We start from the raw sequence: 19,901 nt of genomic DNA on the forward strand, positions 1-19,901 counted from the left end.
GTGTTTAAACGTCGAGTAAATTCAATTATAATAGGACATGATGAGTTGATTTAATAAGATATGATGTGGCCATGATATGTTCTAAGCTCAAATGGTAAGTTCTTAAGTGTTTGAGCTTGGGAATTTAAGGGTAATTTGAAATAGTCTGCTTAGGACAGCAGCAGTAACGTGACTTTAGAAAATCACCATAAATTTATGGATTTGAATTAGAGGCTTAATGAGACATGAAATTAAAGCTTAATTAGTCTAGTTTCTTATAAAAGAAATCATGAAAGCAAAGGAATTTCCAATAATGAGATACTTAAAGTTGTGTGAGACAGCGCGGAATGACACTGTAATCCTCTGTTCTGTGTTTATAAAATCATTATAAATTGTAAAAAAATGGTTATAAGATAAAATTTATATTCTTAGACTCCTTAATGAGTCTAGTTTCAAATGAAATCAAATACAACACATTTTGAATTCTGTAAAATGAGAAATTTGATTCGTAGTGAAGAGTGGTCAGATTAGTCAAACAGTGAAACAGGGGAAACTTTAAGAAAAATCTGGTATTGATTGGCCAAACCTAAAATTCTGGAAATTTTATGGATGGAAGATATACGAGTCTATATTCAGGAAAAATTAACGGAAAGTGATTTGGAGTTTTGTGGCTCCAGTTATAAATAATTTAGTGACTATTGCTCAGGAAAAACAGCTTGTGCTGAATTTGAGATTGTGTTGTAAACCTTGATAAACTTGTTTTAGTTGCTCACAAGCTATTGATTAAACCCATACTTGAATTCTAAATCGTGATATTGTAAGTTTATGAGTATTCGAATATGAAATGATAGTATGGCCTAATGGCCGATGTGATGAATGTGAAAGTGTATATATGTGATAAGGCCTAATGGCCGATGAATGTGAAAGTGTATATATGTGATAAGGCCAAATGGCCGATGTGATGAATGTGAAAGTGTATATATGTGATAATGCCTAATGGCCGATGTGATGAATGTGAAAGTGTATATATGTGATAAGGCCTAATGGCCGATGTGATGAATGTGAAAGTGTATATATGTGATAAGGCCTAATGGCCGATGTGATGAATGTGAAAGTGTATATATGTGATAAGGCCTAATGGCCGATGTGATGAATGTGAAAGTGTATATATATGTGATAGGGCCTAATGGCCGATGTGATGAATGTGATAAGTCCCGAAGGGCATTTGTGTCAGTACTATATCTGGGTTAAAACCCCGCAGGCTTTATGCGAGAATATTATCACTGATTAATGTCCGTAAGCTTCGTGCTCGTACTATATTCGAGCTCTAAAGACCCGATGACTACGTGTGGGAATTTTGTCCGGGTAAGACCCGATAACTTCGTGTGGAGATTATGTCCGGGTAAGACTTCGTAATAAGAATTGCTTATAAATATATTCAATGCGAAAGGTTAAACAGGTATGTACTCCAAGTTTATATGTGAGCTTGATTTGCACTAAATCATAAGGTAGTTATGTGATGCATACGAGAGCAATCTATGAGACTATTCCTATGATTATGTGACATCGGATCAGTGTGAGAGGTGATGTGAAATCATACGATATATCTATGTCACATGAGCTCACTTTTATGTGAAAGTTTATCTGCCTATTGTATATGATGAGATGTGCATATTCGGTAAAGGGATGGTATGCCCGAAGGAAGAGTGAAATAAAAATACGAACAACTATGTTATAATTTGATTGTTATCTGTTGACACTGCTTAAAACTTACTAAGCATTGTAATGCTTACTCCGTTTACTCTGTTTCCTCTGTTTTATAGATCTCATTGCGAAGCTACAGGCTCGGGGATCGTCAGCAACTAGTCACACTATCACTATCCATTGTTTGGTACTGCTATGTTTTGGATTATCTTATGGCATGTATAAAATAGACTAGTGGCGGAAGAATATTTTGGTTAATGTATATAGCCATGCGAAAATGGCTTATATATGTTTGAGCATAATGTTATAATCATTTGGTATGGAATGGTTAATCACTATCATAATTTGTGCTATTAATGCTAAAAGGGCTAGTTGAATCATGGAAACTATGAAATAGGTAAAGTCTACCTTAAAGGCAGATGCTGGCAGCAGCAGTGATGTAGATTTGCGAAAATCACTAAAAATAGTAGGATTGGAATTAAATAATGAATAAATTATGTAAACGAACCTTGATGAATCTATTTTCATAGGAAAGTAACGAAACAATCATATGGACAGTATGTTAAGAGATATTCAGGTTCTCGTGAGACAGGGCCAGAACGGTTTCTGGATTCCCTGTTCCGAATTTGGAAATTCATTATAAATTAACCAGAAATAATTAGGAGTCATGCCATATATGTATAGATTCCTCTCTGAGTCTAGTTTCTATAGAAACAAACGGTATCAGCATTGAAGCTCTGTGCAGGGAGATATCCAAGTCGTAATGCACAAAGGTCAGTGTAGTCGATCCCTGTAACATGGGAGACTTTGACTAATAAACTGTACTAATTGGCCCGACCAAAAATTATAGAAAAAAATATGTAGATGGGAATATAAGTCTAGTTTCAGGGAAAATTTACGGAACTGGATTTCGAGTTTCAGAACTCAAGATATGATTTTTAAAGCGACTAGTATGCAGACTGGCAGCTTGTCTGGGAAATTTTTTTTAAGTGGTTTGAAGTCTGTTAACACCTCGTGTTCGACTCCGGCGACGGCCTCGGGTTCGGGGTGTTACAATTTCGGTCTACGAAATTTGAGAAAATGAGTTCGGGAGTCAGTTACACACGAGGAAGGGTTAGCACCCTCGTAACACCCAAAATCAGTACCAAATTGATTATTTAATGTCTTAGTGTCTAGGGTTAAAAAGATTTTTTTTTAAACTCAAATGATGAAATCTAAAAAGGATAACCAATTGTTTAAGTCAGACGAAGAAATCGAGACCCAATACGTTAGGGTACAATTTCTCAAAATCCCCAAACTTTGAATACCGCTTTTATTTTATAAGAAAATCTTCATTTCGAGAAAGCAATATGTCATGCTCAATACATTAGGACACAACAAGTTAAGTTCCCGAAAATGATTTTTATGCTTATGCATTTTGAATAAAGAATATTCTCGGTTATTTAGGATTAATAAAGAAAATCGGAACCCAATACGTTAGGGCTCAATTTCCTCGAAAATCCCGAATATCGAAGATTGCATTATTTTAAAAGCCTTTGAATCAAAAGAAAATGATTTTAGTGTTTTGACGAAACCAAGATATATATTTTCAAAAGGGATGTTAAAAAAATAATGTACAATATGAAACAAATACTTTAATTTAAATTATACATGTATATGTATTTACAAAATATATATATAAGGATGATATATAAGTGAATATATAAGTAAATTTTGAAAATATGTGTATGCATATATTAAAATACATACATATAAGTATTCACATATAAAATATAAAATATATAAAAAATTGAAATATATAAAACAAAAAAAATATAAATAATTTTTAAAAAAAAGTATGTATATATATATTATAAAAAAATGCATGTATATGTGCATGGATTATAAAATAAGGAAAAGGCACATGTATTATAAAATATAAATGTATATATATGTGTATATAAAAGTTATGAAAATAAAATAAATATATATGTATAAAATATATACATGTATTTATAAAGTCTAAAAAATATAGGCATATATATTAAATTTAAAAAAATATGCATGTATATGTATAGAAACTTGGAATAAAAAACGTGGTCATAACAATTATAATAATAGTAATAATAATGATGCAATAACAATATTAATAATATTAAAAAATTAAAAAACCTAAAACCACTGATTAAGGATTAAATTAAAAATAAACAGAGTTTCAGGGCCGAATTAAAGATAGAAAACATCAAAAAGAACCAAATTAAAATGCGCGCAACAGGAGGAGGACCCAAAAGGGAAATTCACCTAAACCACTCAAACACTACGTTTAAATGGGATTAAAATAAAAAAATTTCAATATTTCATAGAAAAATTGAAAAACAAAAACCATGGTTTTGAAATGATGGAAAAATGAAAAGGGTTAAAAATGTAAATAACCCATTAATGCTTAAATCCCATTTCAAACCCTAATAAAAACCCATTCCATTTGCAGCAACAGTAGCCGCATGGGTTGCTTCTTCCTCTCCTTTGCTCCTCATGCTGAAGTTCCCCCCTTTCAACTTCGATTGGAACGAAGCGAAACAAAGATGTCAACGACGTGCCACCGTTGGTAAGAATCTCCCCTCTTTCTCTTTACTTCGTTTATTTATTTTAAAAACAAGGAAGAAAATAAAAAAAAAGAAACAAAAGAGTAAGAAGAAAAGGAAAAACGGAATAAACTGATCACCTTCAAAATTATTTTTGATTCTTTGTTTTTTCCTTTTTTTTTGAAATTCTTGATACAATCCTTTTTCCTTCCCCCCTTTTACAAATTTTATTTGGCTTTATATAGTTGAAAATAACAAACAAAACAAAAAACTCTTCTTCATTCCCGTCGTATTTTCTGCCTTTATTTGCCATTAGTGGTTTGTTGTAGGTACATGGAAAACGTGAAAGAGGTGCATCGTGCACGCGGAGGGCTGAACGTGGGCGATGTGGAGGCTGCCGAACGTGGGGCATGCGGCGCTGTCCGCTGCTAACTGCTTAGGGTTTCTCCCTTCGGCTATATTGTAGTTGGGCTTGGGTTTAGGTTAATGGGCTTGTAGTTTGGGTTATTTAGGTTAAATGTATTTAGTTTTAGTATTTGGTTTGTGTAAATGATTTTGGGCCCCTGGGCAATAATTGGGTATTACACATATATTACATTATAAATTTTACATATTAGTTTTAATTTAATATAATATTATGTATATATGACATACTACAAAGATTGGACTAGAGAAAATTCAAATAACAAAAGAATTTTCTTAGTTAAACTGCTAGTTTAGCCTATTTAAACTTTGATGTTTTTTTTATTATTAAATTTTTTATTCATTAATTTCATATGATTGTTGACAATTAAAATTAGAAAAAAAGTAATCCAAGTTGATTTAAATTTGAAAAAAATTAAATGAATTGAGTAAAAATCTAATATATATAGAAGGATGATATTTAATGCATTTGGAATGAATGATGGTTATACATAATGAATCACAATAATATAATTTTGTCCTTAACTAAAACAAAAAAATAAATAAATATTTGTAAATAAATATTAAATTTTTTATTTAAAAACATAATTAAAAATTAACTTTAATTTTTTTCCTCTGCTTTGCTTTTGTTTTGCTTATATTTGTAAATAAATATTAAATTTTTTATTTAAAAACATAATTAAAAATTAACTTTAATTTTTTTCCTCTGCTTTGCTTTTGTTTTGCTTATGTTTTATTATATATTTGCACAAGACTAGTGATACTATATCATATATACAAAGAGAGAAAATATAATTCGCTACTATAATATGTCGAACTTTATTTATTAGCTTTTATAATCAATCCCTCAACAATATTCTTGGTTCCTTAAAAAAAATTTCTTGGCTTCAGTCTTGTATATATATAAAATATATAATAGTATAAAACAAAAGAGAGATGAGTTAAAAGAAATATTTAACCTCTAGAGTGTCTCCAACATTGACGACGAGAGCATTTGGGAGGATGCTAACGGGGAACCAAGCACCATCTTTGCGGATGTGAAGGCCGTCGACACCGTTAAGTTGGAAGAGAATGGTGAGAAGAGTGGAATCAGAGTAAGGAGTAAAGCCCATCACCAACTCCAATTGTGGACATGGAGGATAGTATGTCATCCTAATTGATTGCATCCCATCCTCAAAATATTCTATCATCTCTTTTTCATCAATTTTCAATGCTTTCGCTATTAAACTCAAAAGCTTCGTCCCAAGTTCTTGTAGTTCCAATATGTAAGATTCCATGTTATTTCTTCATGCAACAAAAAAAAAATCATCATATAAGAAACGGGAAGTTGATAGTATTGGTTACTTCGTAACTAGTGTCCACTTATATTAACATCAAACTTAAAATCAAATTAAATGAAAATAAAAAGTTGTGAGCACCTCAAGGATGAAGGGAGCTCTGGGAAAAGATGAGGCTTTCGTCGAAGAATGGGGTTGTTCGTCATATAAAGCCTATCAGACCAGTCAAATTTTTTGCCACCTTTCTCTTGTGTTCCATAACCTTCAAAGTCACATTCCTTTATCTTATACTTCATTTTCTCTTCTAGTGGGAGCTTATAAAATCCTTCAACTTCATGTTTCACGCTCTCCAGTATTGAGCTCTTAATTTCGTGGTTCACCAACTGCAAGTGAAAATTAATTCCAGTCATAATTGTCAAGGTTTTCTTTTCTTTCCTTTTCTTTTTTTCTTCTCAATTTAAAGTCTACTTTTTTTTTCTTTTTTCTAATAAAATGAATATATATACATATACACAATTAGTGACATATAAGTCTTTTATTAAAAAAATGACATATAAGTCCAAAACTTGAAACTTTGTCAACAAAACAAAACTTTAAAATTGTAATATGAAGCAAATTATGATTCCATGCACATCATATGAAATATTATAAGAAAAACCTCTTTTTTTCTCTCTCTCCTTCATCTGAAGTTCCAAAGAAATGCCATATATAATTTGCATATCTAAAGCCAACAAGAAAGGGTGAATTGAAAGAAGAATATTAAACCTGAAAGAAACCCCATTCTTTGCAACTGGAGTGCAACTTTTCGAGTTGAAGATCAAAATCCTCCCCAAAAACCAATTGATTCATGTCAATGATAGGGAGCATTTGGAAGGGAGGGGCAGCGTCAGAGGAAGGAGGTTGCTGGTCTCTACGAACATAGTGTTGAGGGATTGTTATTATCGACTATTTGACAAGCTCTTGAACTGAAAAAGTGCTGTTAAATTTATCTTCTATGCTTGATATTGCTTCCATGTTTGCTAAATTTGATCAATGTGCTTATAATACCAACTCACTATGAGAGTATTTATAAGGAAAATATTTGGCCTAGGATGTTTTTTTTTAGAAAAGATAGAATACTTGTTCTTGAAAAATAAAAAAGATATACAATTACGAAGAAATTAATTAAATGGAGAATATTTGATACTTTGTTCATCATTGGTGTAAAACAAAAACAATATTGAAAGGTTTTAAAAATATATAAATAATTTTATTTTAAAGAATAAATATTAATTATAAATTTTAAAAATAAATAAATACAAATACATGGAATTCAAAGTTTAAAACTCAAAATCTAGAATCCTAAAATTAAACCTGAAATTTAAAACTCTAAACCTAAAAGTCAAAAGAAAAACAAGATAATTATAATTTATGGTTTATTATATTTAAATATAAATAATGGTGTTTCATCATATTATTAAGAGATCTATTCACCAGCCATATATCATATATTTATATTTTGTATTAATTAGGTATATGGATTATCAATGTATATTAAGTTGATAAGTAATTTTGTGCTCCTTAAGCAAGATATTGAAAGAAGAAAACAGTGCTGGTGGTTAGCTATTTTAATCAAGATGCACCTTCAATACAACATTTGGATTACTCTTAAAAAGAAATTGGATTAAAAAAGTATAGGTTGTTTATAATATTAGTATAAAAAGAAAGGATAAATTATATCAATTATCTTTAAATTTTGTTTAAAATTGATTTTCAGTCACTCAATTTTTAAAAGTTATATTATAATTATTAACATTATTTAATTGTTACATTTTTTCCATTCGGTTGTTAACTTTTGTTTAAAAAGTAACGTTGCACCTTAATTCAAAAGGCTGATAACTAATATATATAATAAAAATTTGCAAGAAATGTTAGTTAAAAAAATTACTTTTAATTTGAAGTTTTTTTTAGTTTTATACATATTTAAATATTTTTAAAAAGTATTATTTTTAATTATATTTATAGATTTTCTAGTACCAATTTAGCTATTAACTATTTCAATTAAGGTGTAACATTATTTTTTTTAATGGAGGTTAACAGTTGGGTGACAAGCATGTAACAATTTGATATCGTTAGTGACTATTATGTAACTTTTGAAAGTTGGATGACTGAAATATAATTTTAAATAAAATTTATATCTCTTACCATATATTCTAGGCTTAGTTATGATTTTAGCCACTCTACCATGCTAAAATTTGAGATTTAATCTCTATAATTTAGCATAATTTTATCATCTACTTTTCTAATGTTATTAGTAAGCCCAAATTAATAACACCATAAGTTACTTCCGTTAAAGTCCATGAACTTTTTACACAATTATTTAGTCACACAAATAAGATCATGTAAAAATCCAGTCTATCATGCTTAACCAACATATTAGTTGAATGCTTAAAGTCGTTTTAAAAAATATATCCACATCATCACTTCAACGACTAAAACTAACGTTGTGATCAATTTAGTTATAATAATAACATAATAAAATAAAAAAATTAAATTATATCAAATTAAAATAAAGAAATTAAATTTTATTTTTTTGATAAATAATTAAATTTAAGTTTTTAGTATAGTAAGTATACTTTTCATTAATAGCATAATTATTTGAGGATTAATGACCAATATTATCAAAATGGAGTAAAGGACCGAGAAGATGTATTAAATGTTAAATAGTCGTTCAGAATATAAATTTATATTTATATATTTATACCTATATTATATTAAGGATCTTATTTAAGTCGGGATCATAAGTTAATCGAATATAAATTTAGTTAGAAAATTATTAACATATCTTTTTATATACAAAATAATTTAAATTATAAAAGTACTTTTTTATATTTTATATAGAATCAATAAACATTTAAACCTTGTGAGATTTAAATCAATTTTAATTTTACCATTTCAACTAAAACTTTATTTGTTTATTATATAAATTTTTTAAAATAATATTTATTATATAAATTTTATCTTATGTGCTAAAAAGTTTAATTAATTTTTTATTTTTTTTTATTTTTAAAAGTTTCAAATAAGATATTAACATAAAATTTGTTATTATTAATATATAAATTTACACATCGGTAATAAATCAAATACTCTTCTGTAAAACATTACAACTCGTTAGAATATTTGAAAGCTGTGATGCGCCGCAGATGATCTCCTTTTATCATCATTAAAAAAAAGTAATTAACAATAATTAAGGATTCTTAGAGCTGATAAAGTTGGTTTAAATTAGCGGTTTGGTCGACAACTTTGATTTTTATAGCAAACTATAAAATTCGTCACTCAACTTTCATAAAAAAAATTAGGTATTAAAAGTAAAAAATTTACCTAATAAAAAAAACTCCTAAAGTTCTTAGAAAATAAAAATAAAGGAAATTAAAAGGATAAATGAGTGACCAAAATGAAAACTTCTAAAGTTTGACGACTAAAATTAGTATATGTAATAACAAATTAATGGTGGGTGACTCAAATGATAAAAATATGTAACGAAAGTGACTAAAATAATAAAGCTATGTTACAATAGTGCCCATATTGCGAACTCTTTATTTTCGTACACAAAATGAAATTTTATGAAAGTTGAGTGACCAATTGTGTAGTTTACCATTTTATATATAATTTAATATAGTAGAAAATTTAATTAATTATCGAAATAAGTATCCTTAATTTTTTTTTAAGAGGGTATTGATCTGCCACAATTCATTGTGACAAATTAAGGTCTTCCCGACACTTAACATGCTTGATTTATAGCATTTTTATATTTTTTATTTCGTTTAGATTTCTATTGCTTTGTGTTTAATTTATTCAAAATAAACGTTTTTACGCAATTTTGAGTTATGTAATGACTTAATGTGCCACTATGGGCCTAGAGATGATCTAATGGCTCTATCTAGTGTGCAGGACACTATTTTCGGGCTTAGAATGCGAAGGACGATTGCAGTGTCGCGACACCAGAAAGTAGTGTTGCAACATAAAACTTCAAAGCCAAAATACTCAGAAAATGAAGGTAATGTTGTGACACCGAGTGACGAATAGAAATTTTAATTAAAGATATTTTAATCCGCACAATGTATCTGAAATCAGATTTTTGGATTGTTTAGTAACTCTAATTAGGTTTTAGCATCAACTTTATAAATAAGCATGTTAAGTCTTATTTAAAGAGGCTTAGCCAAGTGAGCCATTTTGTGACAGCCCAAAGTTGACCCTAGTCGGGAAGTGGTTTCGGGACCGCTAAACCGAGTCACCGAAATGTTTGAATGTGATACTTATTGTGTAGAATATGTAATTATGAATGTGTGAAAATTTCAAGCTTCAATTTGGTTGATTTCATGTGAATTTAGTCAATAGGACTTATGTGAGAAAATTCTAAAATGTGATAGGTCAATGTGTGAGGACCTACTAGTGCATGTGGACAAAGGGGGACTTGCATGTCAAATTCCCCCCCTAATGAGTAGTGGCCGGCCATGACAAGGAATGATGGGCAAAACATGTCATGAAACATGTTTTGTTAGTGGAAGAATAAAATAAGGAGTATGGGTAATAAAGAAATGGAAAACAAAAGAAAAAAAAATGTGTGTGTAGTGTTTGTCCCCCCCATTGCCGTGAGCTAAAGAAGAGAAAGGGGGAATTTTGTTCATCCTTTTCTCATCTTCATGCTTGCCAAAACTAGAAAGAAAAACAAAGAAAAATTTTCTCATCCTTTGGTTCATCCTTGGCCAAAAATTTTAAGGGGGAAAGAAGAAGAAGGGTGAAGAGATTCGGCCATGCATGTAGCTAGGCTAAGGTATGTTTGATGATGTTCCATGAGAGGCATGCATGTTTTAGTTGTTAGCTTGAGTTCTACCTAACCCATGGTCTAAATCTTGCTATGTGATGGAAATGGCACTTGACCATGGATGCATCATTCTTGGTTGATGTTTGATGTTGTGGTGATGAGGCATGAGGATGAGTTAAGATTCGGCCTAGGTGGAGGTTGTGTTAATGCCATTGCATGCAAAATATGAAGCTTGTTAATGATGCATGTGATGATGTCTTGATGATTCTTGAACCTCCTTTTTAGCATTTTTGTGTGAGCACATATGTGCATTGGTTGCTAAATGGAGAAGAATCGGCTAGCAAGATGTGTGCTAAGGCCGAATGTAACTTTGCATGTTGATGAGCAATGCATGTGTTAAATCGATGAAAAGGGGGAGGATGCTTTACTAGTGTGTATATGTGTGTATTAAGTGTTGAAATCGACCCCAAAAATGGACATGCATATTCGGTCAAGGGCAAGAAATTAGCTAATATGTGGTGTTGATGCATGATTTTTGCATGTATGAGACTTTAATGTCTAATGTATAAATATGGGCTAAGTGCCTTGTGTTCATCTTTTGATGCCTAAAATGATGAAATCAATTTATTTGTTTGATTAAGCTCAAGAGCAAAGGGGAAATAAAACCGATAAAGGGAAGGAAAAAGTGGTTGAATAGCTAGCGGAATCGTTCGACAACACCCGAGGTAAGTTCTTGAGTAAGAGAGCTTAAATTTCGATGTGATTAAATCATGCTCTATGTGTGGCTATTGAGCCGAATGTGCAAGGACAATATGTGCCTTGTGTTTGAGTTTCGTAAACGAAAATGAAATATGAATGTGCTATGAATTATTGTTAGATGTGCATGATTAATTGAATGCTGTCCGGGCTAAGTCCCGAAGGCTTTGTGCTAAGTGAATATATCCGGATTAAGATCCGAAGGCCTTTGTGCGAGATACTAAATCCGGGTTAAGTCCCGAAGGCATTCGTGCGAGTTATTAAATCCGGGTTAAGTCCCGAAGGCATTCGTGCGAGTTATTAAATCCGGATTAAGATCCGAAGGCCTTTGTGCGAGATACTAAATCCGGGTTAAGTCCCGAAGGCATTCGTGCGAGTTATTAAATCCGGGTTAAGTCCCGAAGGCATTCGTGCGAGTTATTAAATCCGGGTTAAGTCCCGAAGGCATTCGTGCGAGTTGTTAAATCCGGGTTATGTCCCGAAGGCATTGTGTGAGTTACTAAAACCGGGCTATGTCCCGAAGGCATTTGAACGAGGAGCTATATCCGGTTAAATCCCGAAGGTACGTGATTTGGTAATGAATGAGCTTGCTGTAAAATTCCAGCGAATACTCGAAAAACATCCCAATATGGGGATATGTTACGTATGTGTTGAATTTAATCGAGCCCTTACAAATAAATGTTCGCTCAGTTGATAAACGAGCTACCGGCCTTCGGCCAAGTTAGTTTATTGTGTATGTACATAAGGGTTGTTAATGTTGTGAAGCAAGTTTGATATCGGTAAATTGCGTATTATGAAATATTCCGTTTAGCTAAATGTGTGCTATTCTTTGTGCATGCTGGAATTCCTTGCTCAAACTTACTAAGCATAAATTGCTTACTCGTTACATTGCTCCTCTGTTTTATAGATTTTTGGTTCTCCAGCTATCGGACTCGGGATCTTGAAGTCGAAGTCGCCCACACTATCAAAGGCTCTTTTGGGTACTATTTTGGTTGAATTTTGTTATGGCATGTATAGGACTACCCATTGTTGTCTTTCGAGTACTTTATGAAATGTATAAGTGTACAGCCATGCGAAGATGGCTTGTAGAAGTGGAGTATGGCATTAGACCATTCGTATTTATGAATGTATAGATGGTTTCATGATGTAACTATGTTGGAATGGAAGTGTTGAGCAAATGATCAGCCACTAGAATGGCTAAGTATGATCATATGTGGGCTTATGTATGACAAGGCCCTAGTTGGTCCATGAAACCCCAAATTAGGTAAGGTTCACTTTGAAAACAGAAGCTGATAGCAGCAGTGGTGTGGATTGGAAAAATCACAAGAATTCGTAGGAGTGGAATTAAATAGTGAATAAATTATGTAATCGAACCTTGATGAATCTACTTTCATATGGAAGTAACGAAACAATTATAGGAACAGTACAGAAAGAGATATTCGGGTTCTTGTGGAACAGGGCCAGAACAGTTTCTGGATTCACTGTTCCGCCTTTGGAAATTCACTATAAATTTACCAGAGATAATTAGGGGTCATACCATATATGTATGGATTCCTCTCTGAGTCTAGTTTCCACAGAAACAAACGGCATCAGTATTGAATCTCTGTGCAGAGAGATATCCCAGTCGTAATGGGAAAAGGTCAGTGTAGTCGACCCCTGTAACATGGGAGACTTTGACTAATAAACTGTACTAGTTGGCCCGACTAAAAATTCTAGAAAAAAATCCATAGGTGGGGACATGAGTCTAGTTTCAGGAAAAAATCACAAAACTGATTTTTGAGTTGTGAAACTCAAGAGATGATTTTTGAAGCGACTAGTACTCAGACTGGGCAGTGTCTGGAAAAATTTTTCAAAGTTTGTTAACATCTCGTGTCCGACTCCGGTGTCGGTCTCGGGTTCGGGGTGTTACACATTTTAGTATTCTAGGGTTTTTAGTTTAGTTTTTATTTCTTTTCAATTTAGTCCTTTTTATACTTTTGTTATTTTCCTAACTTGGATCCGATTTCGATCCAAGGCTTTAATATATTAGTTTTTCACTATTTCGGTGTTGATTCCAATTAGAATCGAGGTGATCTTCACAACTGTTAACGGAGATTTCGATTTCGAGCTCAAATCGATATAAAAAATAGACTTATTTCTCTACTCCTTACTTTTATTAATTTGTTGTTTTGCATGTTAAATATGAGTTTAGGAATTATTGTATTTAGATCCATGAGTAGTTAATGTCCTTAGGGAGATTAATGAACAGATGCGTGAATAATTAACCAATGAATGAGGGTTGAAATTTGGGTTACTTGGCTTAAATTATGTGCGATTATACCATAGGAAGTGACGCCTTTAGGAAGTGATTTAGAATAAATGAGATCGAGAGATAAGTTTACCGAGTAGATCATAATTTGTCCCTGTTAAGAAAGTGAAGCCAAGATGTAAGTGTGTATTGGTCAATTAGTTAATTCGTTAGAGGCGGAGAGGTATTATGTAACATCCCAAATTAGTGGTTAGAAGGAATATGGTTCCATGTGTAAGTTAGAGACTTCGAGTAGTTTTTACGTTCTTTGAGCGTTTTTAGAACAATATGAGCATGTGCTCCAGTGGTTAATTGTTCAGCTTACTTTTGGTCTTGAGTTTGAATCTCGATGTGCGTAAAAGGGAAATTTGGTTTTAATTAATGTAAATATTATTTTCTTAACATTTTATTTATTTATTCTTTGACTTTATTTTTTATTAGTTATTTTAATTTTTTTTAAAATAACAAAAACCCATAAAAGTTTCACATTCTTTTCTCCATCTCCCTTTACATTCTTCCTTTTTTTTTTGGTTTTTCCTAGATTTTTTATTAGATTTTTGACTTTCGTTGCTTCTTCCGTTTTTCAATCTTTCCATTTTTCTTTGTTTTGGTTCGACAATTTGTTATTTGTCTTCTATTAGGGGTGGTTAACCTTGTGTGTTTTGCATATTTGGACGTGAATTGGGTAAGTGTTGTGTGGTTTAATGGCTTATTGCCGAGTTTTAGGTTAATCCGTAGTTGATTTGGTTATATTGTTTTGGTTGTGGTTTATAAATTAGCGTATCGGCTTGTGAGATTTCAGAATTGGTGAATTAGAGGCATATCGATCAGTTCTTGGTGCTCAGGATTCTGTTTTAAAATGTGTTTTCGAACCCTTAGTGGTTAGGGATTTCATTGTGGTTGCTAAATTCACGGTTTTCTGACTGTTTTAGGGTGGTTTCATGACCACACAGGTGGCCACACAGGCCTATGGTCGCACACGGGTGGTCCACACAGCCGTGTGGAATTGGGAATTAGTACTTTTAGCAAATTTTGTTGCCATAGGCCCGTGTGGCTGATAATTGGGGATTTAGGGATTTTAGTCAATTTTCACATGAGAGTGTGAGACTTTCACACGGCCGTCTCTACCCTGTACTTATTTTAGCACAAACGGACAGAGAGTTACACGGGCTATCCACATGGCCATGTTCCTGGGTTACATGGGCGTGTGTCATAGTCACACAGGCATGTGCCTCCTTTCACAAGGGCGTGTGCCTCCTTCACGTGGGATGTTGACCTTCACATGGCCTAGGCACTTTCACACAGGCATGTTTTCGTAGAAACTTGATAGCAAGAGAATCGATGAAGAAATTTGAGAGAGTATTTTCATTTAACTTAACATGAAATTTTAGTGAAACGAGCTTAATTTATAGGCAGTAGGTGTTTTAACGTTCTTTGGATAACCTAGCCATAATAGAAGTAGGAAAGAATTGCGTGCATGGATGGTGTTGAGAAGAGGAAAATAAGTTGACTTCGTAAATTCGGTATAATTTCCCTTTGGTTACTCCTACTTTTGATTCTTGACCCAAAATAATTATTACAGCTTATTAGGCCTACTGGCAATGTTAGTTCACTAGGCCCAAACGAATGATTGCAACTTGCATGTCCACTGGCGACTTCAGATCGCCAGGCCCTCTGGCGAACACCAACTTGCCAGGCTCTCTAGTGAACACCAACTATCCAGGCCTAAAGGAAAACCCCAGCTCGCCAAACCTTAAACTCCTAAGCCCTATTCTGGGATGTTACACCCCTGATTGATCCTATAGCCATCCGAATGTTTTTGGTAGTTTATCAATTGTCTTACAATAACTGTGGACTCCGTCTTTTCTTCGCATACCTTCTTTCTATTTCTATACAATTATAGGGTTGTCCTCCTAAACTTTCAACCCAAGGACACTTAGGTTATGTCTTCCTTGGCCTACCTTTTAAATCTGATTAGTCTTTGCCGGACTACCTTTCTTATTATAGTCCTGAAGGATTTGCTAACATCCCATCAGTCAGGTTAACTAATGAGAATCCACGCCACTCTGGTGGATTTAATCTCATTTTCCCCCTGTATTCGGACTGAAATGTTCGTTAAATTACTTACTCGTAATCCACCCTATTTACAATACCTTACTTTTAAGGTGTAACAAGTTAATCTGCATTGGACCAACAAATTATTATGTGAGTGACCATTCAAGTTTACGGTTCCTCTTATATGATGGTTCACTATAGAACTAACCTTATGGTGGGTACACACGCAATATATTCCCCCTCAAAAATGAATAGTCTTGATAGGCATAATTGTCACTTGGATAATCCTTAATAGTACCTCTTTTTATCATTACATTCTAACTAACCCCTCTTTACAAAATTAGACTATACGGAGTACATATGATTGAACCTCCCTGTATAAACTCTTGTTTCAACGAAGCCTTACACTGGGAGGGAATCTCTCATTACTATTCCAAGGCTTCCCTTTAACATACAAAGTTTCTTTGAACACTTTTTGGTGATTCTTAATGGTGAATCCTTACCTGCAATCCTCAGATAAATCCTTTTTCATTTACCTATATACAAGAAATTACTATCATGTCGTTCCCATATATGATTATTGTTCCTACTGACTTCCTTGTTTACCACTTTGGCATACTTCTCCATTTAGTTACTTTTGCCCCTTTTTAGCGGATTCTTTAAATCTATTGGCTAGCTATCACTTGTCAATACTTGCATTTTTCCTCATTTTCATGATTTTTTGTGATTATCGTCTTAGAAGACTACCCCATTTTTATAGTCCTGGTGGACTCCATATGCTGCTATAACTGAGCCATGGTCTTACTCATGATGCCATATGTTTAATTTCCTAGCAGACTCTGTTAGTTGCAATAGTCGAACTATGGTCTTACACCTATAATCCCCATGTTTACTGTCCTGGTGGGCTTCCCCATGTTTACTGTCCAGGCGGACTATACTGGTTGCCATAGTTGAGTTATGGTTTTACACCTTAAACCTCTTTGAGGCGTCACCCCGAAAGACCTTATCTTCACCGTGGTGTCTCTCCATAGAGTCGATAGATCGTCATAACAGAGTTGCTCTAGCGAGCCAGTCAATAACATTCCACCTCACATCTACCTTAATGCTCAAACACCACAATGTCTCTTCCGCAAGTCCTAGAGCATTGCACATCACAATTTACAACCAGTAACATTGAATTGCAGAATCTAATGAAAATTTTGTTTCCCCATCCATCTGCCTATTCCTCCATTTCGTCAGTTTTAACCTTGATGCTCAAACACTGCAATATGCCCTCTGCATGGCCGACGCTTTGCACATTATGGTTTGCACCCAGCAACATTGAATTTGGGAATCTAACAAAAATTTCATTTCTCTAACCATAAATCCCCTCAAAAATTTTCCTTCGTACTTCACATTTCATAAACATGCAGTCTCATACATATTATCACATAAACATAATAACGTGGAGTACGCTAAATTTATATAATGTACCACAACCATTTCCTGTACACCGACACACTTGCAGATACTCATTTACCTACTCATCCTGATACATACATTGGCCATACAACATTCAAAGCACATCCATATATGGAGTACAAAACTCACTTGATGCTTCATTGCCTCATTAGTTTTGCTTTTCTAAATGCAAAAGCTTTCATTCTCCTAGCAACTAATAATGACAACCAAAGTCATAAATTAAACTTAACATTCTTGCTTAAAAACTCAGTTCCCAAAAAGAGGCAAAACTCCTCAAAGGTTATGAAATTTCTTAACTTCATTTCTTAAATTTTCGAACACCAAAGGACTTAGAACCTTACCAACTCATCAGATTCCCTACTTTTTTTTACTCAAACCACATGATCATCACGCTATGCATAACTTCCTGTAATTATCTCTTCTTCAAATGAACCAAAGAAGAAGATGAAAAAGAGAAGAAAATTAAACAGAATTAAGAATAATTCACCCTGGGAATTCATTTCTTAGCTATTTATAGCCTTTCAGACATGGTCTTCAACCTTATAAAAACCATTCATTTGTAGTCATTTTGTTTCTCACTAATTAACCAGTTGGTTCCATCTAACCAAACCAGAATTAGAACTCAACTATGTCCAACTCAACCACTAAGTTTTCCCAATTTTTCAGTAAAATCGGGTGTGACATCGATAGCACCAGAGAAAACATTAATTTATATAATTATAGATGTGTGATTATTATATATGTGTTTCATGGATCTTTTTTAGTTATTTGATTGATTTTTTTAAAAGTAATTATTTGATTAAAGTTATTGAAAGATTAAAGGTCTTATATATATTGGGTTTTAAAAACATTAATTTTTATTTTCTTAGAATAAATTGGAAACCAAATTTGTTTACAATTTGCTTACATTATATTTTTTTCGGTGTGTTGTAGCATTGGTTCATTGAGTTTTTTTCGCGAGCCTCTATTCGAGGCCCATGACCATTGCACAAAATGCGGTCCATGGAGGTCTATCAATTAGATGAGGCTCACTTGACAGACGAGAACTAGCCCGATTCAAAAAACTTATGGAGAAGCTTGCCTATTTAAAGCCTGGGTGACCCAATGAAGTAGATATAAAATATTAGGCTACCTTCAGAAAAAGGAAAATTAATCTTAGAAGATTGAGGGGAATAAAATATGATATGATTAAATTTGATTTGATTGTGTAATCTTGTAAATCCCTTAATTGTAGGGATAGGCTTTATTTCATCCATCGATTTGGGGAGTTTAATTATAACTAGAGAGCCTCCCCTAATTTGTAAATCATCCATTGTAATACATTGTATCACTATATGTTGGATCTAGTACCCTAAATGTAGGATTTTTACCAATGTACACTTGTAATTTTTCGAACAAATTGGTTAATAAAACACATACATTGATTACATTAATATGCTTTCTATAACTGTCCTCATAGGATTTTTGCACACAAGGCAAAATGAAAGAAAATGTTCCTCATTGGTTTTCTAATGTTTAAACTAATACTAAGTGATATTACATGGTCGGATGTAATACAAAAACACAGCTTATATTAGTAGACGAACCTAAACATGTCATTACTCTAATAGGAACTTAGGAAACAAGTTGAAAGACTAATATGTCGTCCATCAAGTCAAATTGGGGAGATACTTTATCTTGGACATAAATGTGACTGACTCGGCTGACAATACATCCGACAGGACCCAAGCAGAACTGATCCTGAATCTGTTTACAGATTTATTTACTTATGATGTTCGTAGTATGGCATAACTAAATCCTAAGTGGACAGTGGACTATGTACGCGTGACTCGTATACTTTGATGTAAGTAAAAGCCTTAGTTCGAACAAATAAGAAACCAAAAACTAATGTGTTGGATGTACGAATTTTGTAGTACGTAGTGCCATTCACAATAATGGAATTCATAGACTGAGATAAGGGTCAATGATATCCTTTCAATGGTATTACATGGTCAATGAAAAGCAAACGTGGCAACGAGATTTTTTTCTTTTGATGAATGACTTGATTACTATTTAATAGTAATTGACTTGTCATGAAGAAAGATATAGTCGTTACCATGAGATAAAATAGGATCATATTGCTAGAGCAGATATTATCCCAAAGAGATTAAGGATATTCTATAAGGTTAACACACTTATGACAAGGTCATTGGACGAGCACTGAGTAGTTGCTTTCGTAATGGTATATCGTTAGGGAGATCTTAGTCACGAAATTATAGTGGAATGACTTTGTGACTAAATGATTTTATAATTAATTGGAAAAAGGCCAAAACTTAATTATAAATCATTTGAGCCCTGATTACATATGTCCAATCGGTCTTTCTACAAGCTCGTTGAAACCAAAAATGAATTGCGTGTTTGTATCAAAATGAAAAGAATGAATAGAAATAGAAAAATGGATAACATTTAGAAATGATTATGGTTTTCTTCGAAATGGAGAAATAGAATCCTTTGTAAATGAATGTGGTTTTCTCAAAATGGAAATAGAAATGAAAATGAGAAATAAAAATGATTCTTTTACAAATGTACATGGATTACTCAGAAATGATCGGAAG

General features: G+C 32.8%; 1 protein-coding gene and 1 long non-coding RNA gene across 2 annotated transcripts; one reads left to right on the plus strand and one right to left on the minus strand.

Moving 5' to 3' along the window:
* Positions 1 to 3,827: 3,827 nt before the first annotated feature.
* On the plus strand, positions 3,828 to 4,855 carry LOC107921260 (uncharacterized). Its single transcript, XR_001690997.2, has 2 exons — positions 3,828 to 4,267; positions 4,574 to 4,855. It is a non-coding gene; the product is annotated as an uncharacterized lncRNA (long non-coding RNA).
* Positions 4,856 to 5,608: 753 nt separating this feature from the next.
* On the minus strand, positions 5,609 to 6,793 carry LOC107921622 (codeine O-demethylase). The gene is made up of 3 exons (XM_016851453.1): positions 6,710 to 6,793; positions 6,086 to 6,327; positions 5,609 to 5,951 (listed from the first exon to the last, which is right to left on the minus strand). The coding sequence occupies exons 1-3, from the start codon at positions 6,791 to 6,793 to the stop codon at positions 5,609 to 5,611; spliced, it is 669 nt and encodes a 222-aa protein (XP_016706942.1).
* Between the last annotated feature and the right edge of the window lie 13,108 nt (positions 6,794 to 19,901).

This window comes from Gossypium hirsutum, chromosome D01 (genome assembly GCF_007990345.1).
Source record: "Gossypium hirsutum isolate 1008001.06 chromosome D01, Gossypium_hirsutum_v2.1, whole genome shotgun sequence".
Taxonomy (NCBI): Eukaryota; Viridiplantae; Streptophyta; class Magnoliopsida; order Malvales; family Malvaceae; genus Gossypium; species Gossypium hirsutum.

What these genes read in the sequence shown, in the direction of transcription:
- LOC107921622 (XM_016851453.1), bottom strand. Translation starts at nt 6,793, where the DNA reads ATGAATCAATTGGTTTTTGGGGAGGATTTTGATCTTCAACTCGAAAAG. An exon ending in AAGAATGGGGTTTCTTTCAG is followed by an intron (nt 6,328 to 6,709) that starts GTTTAATATTCT and finishes TTTCACTTGCAG; the next exon opens with TTGGTGAACCACGAAATTAA. An exon ending in GAGCTCCCTTCATCCTTGAG is followed by an intron (nt 5,952 to 6,085) that starts GTGCTCACAACT and finishes TGTTGCATGAAG; the next exon opens with AAATAACATGGAATCTTACA.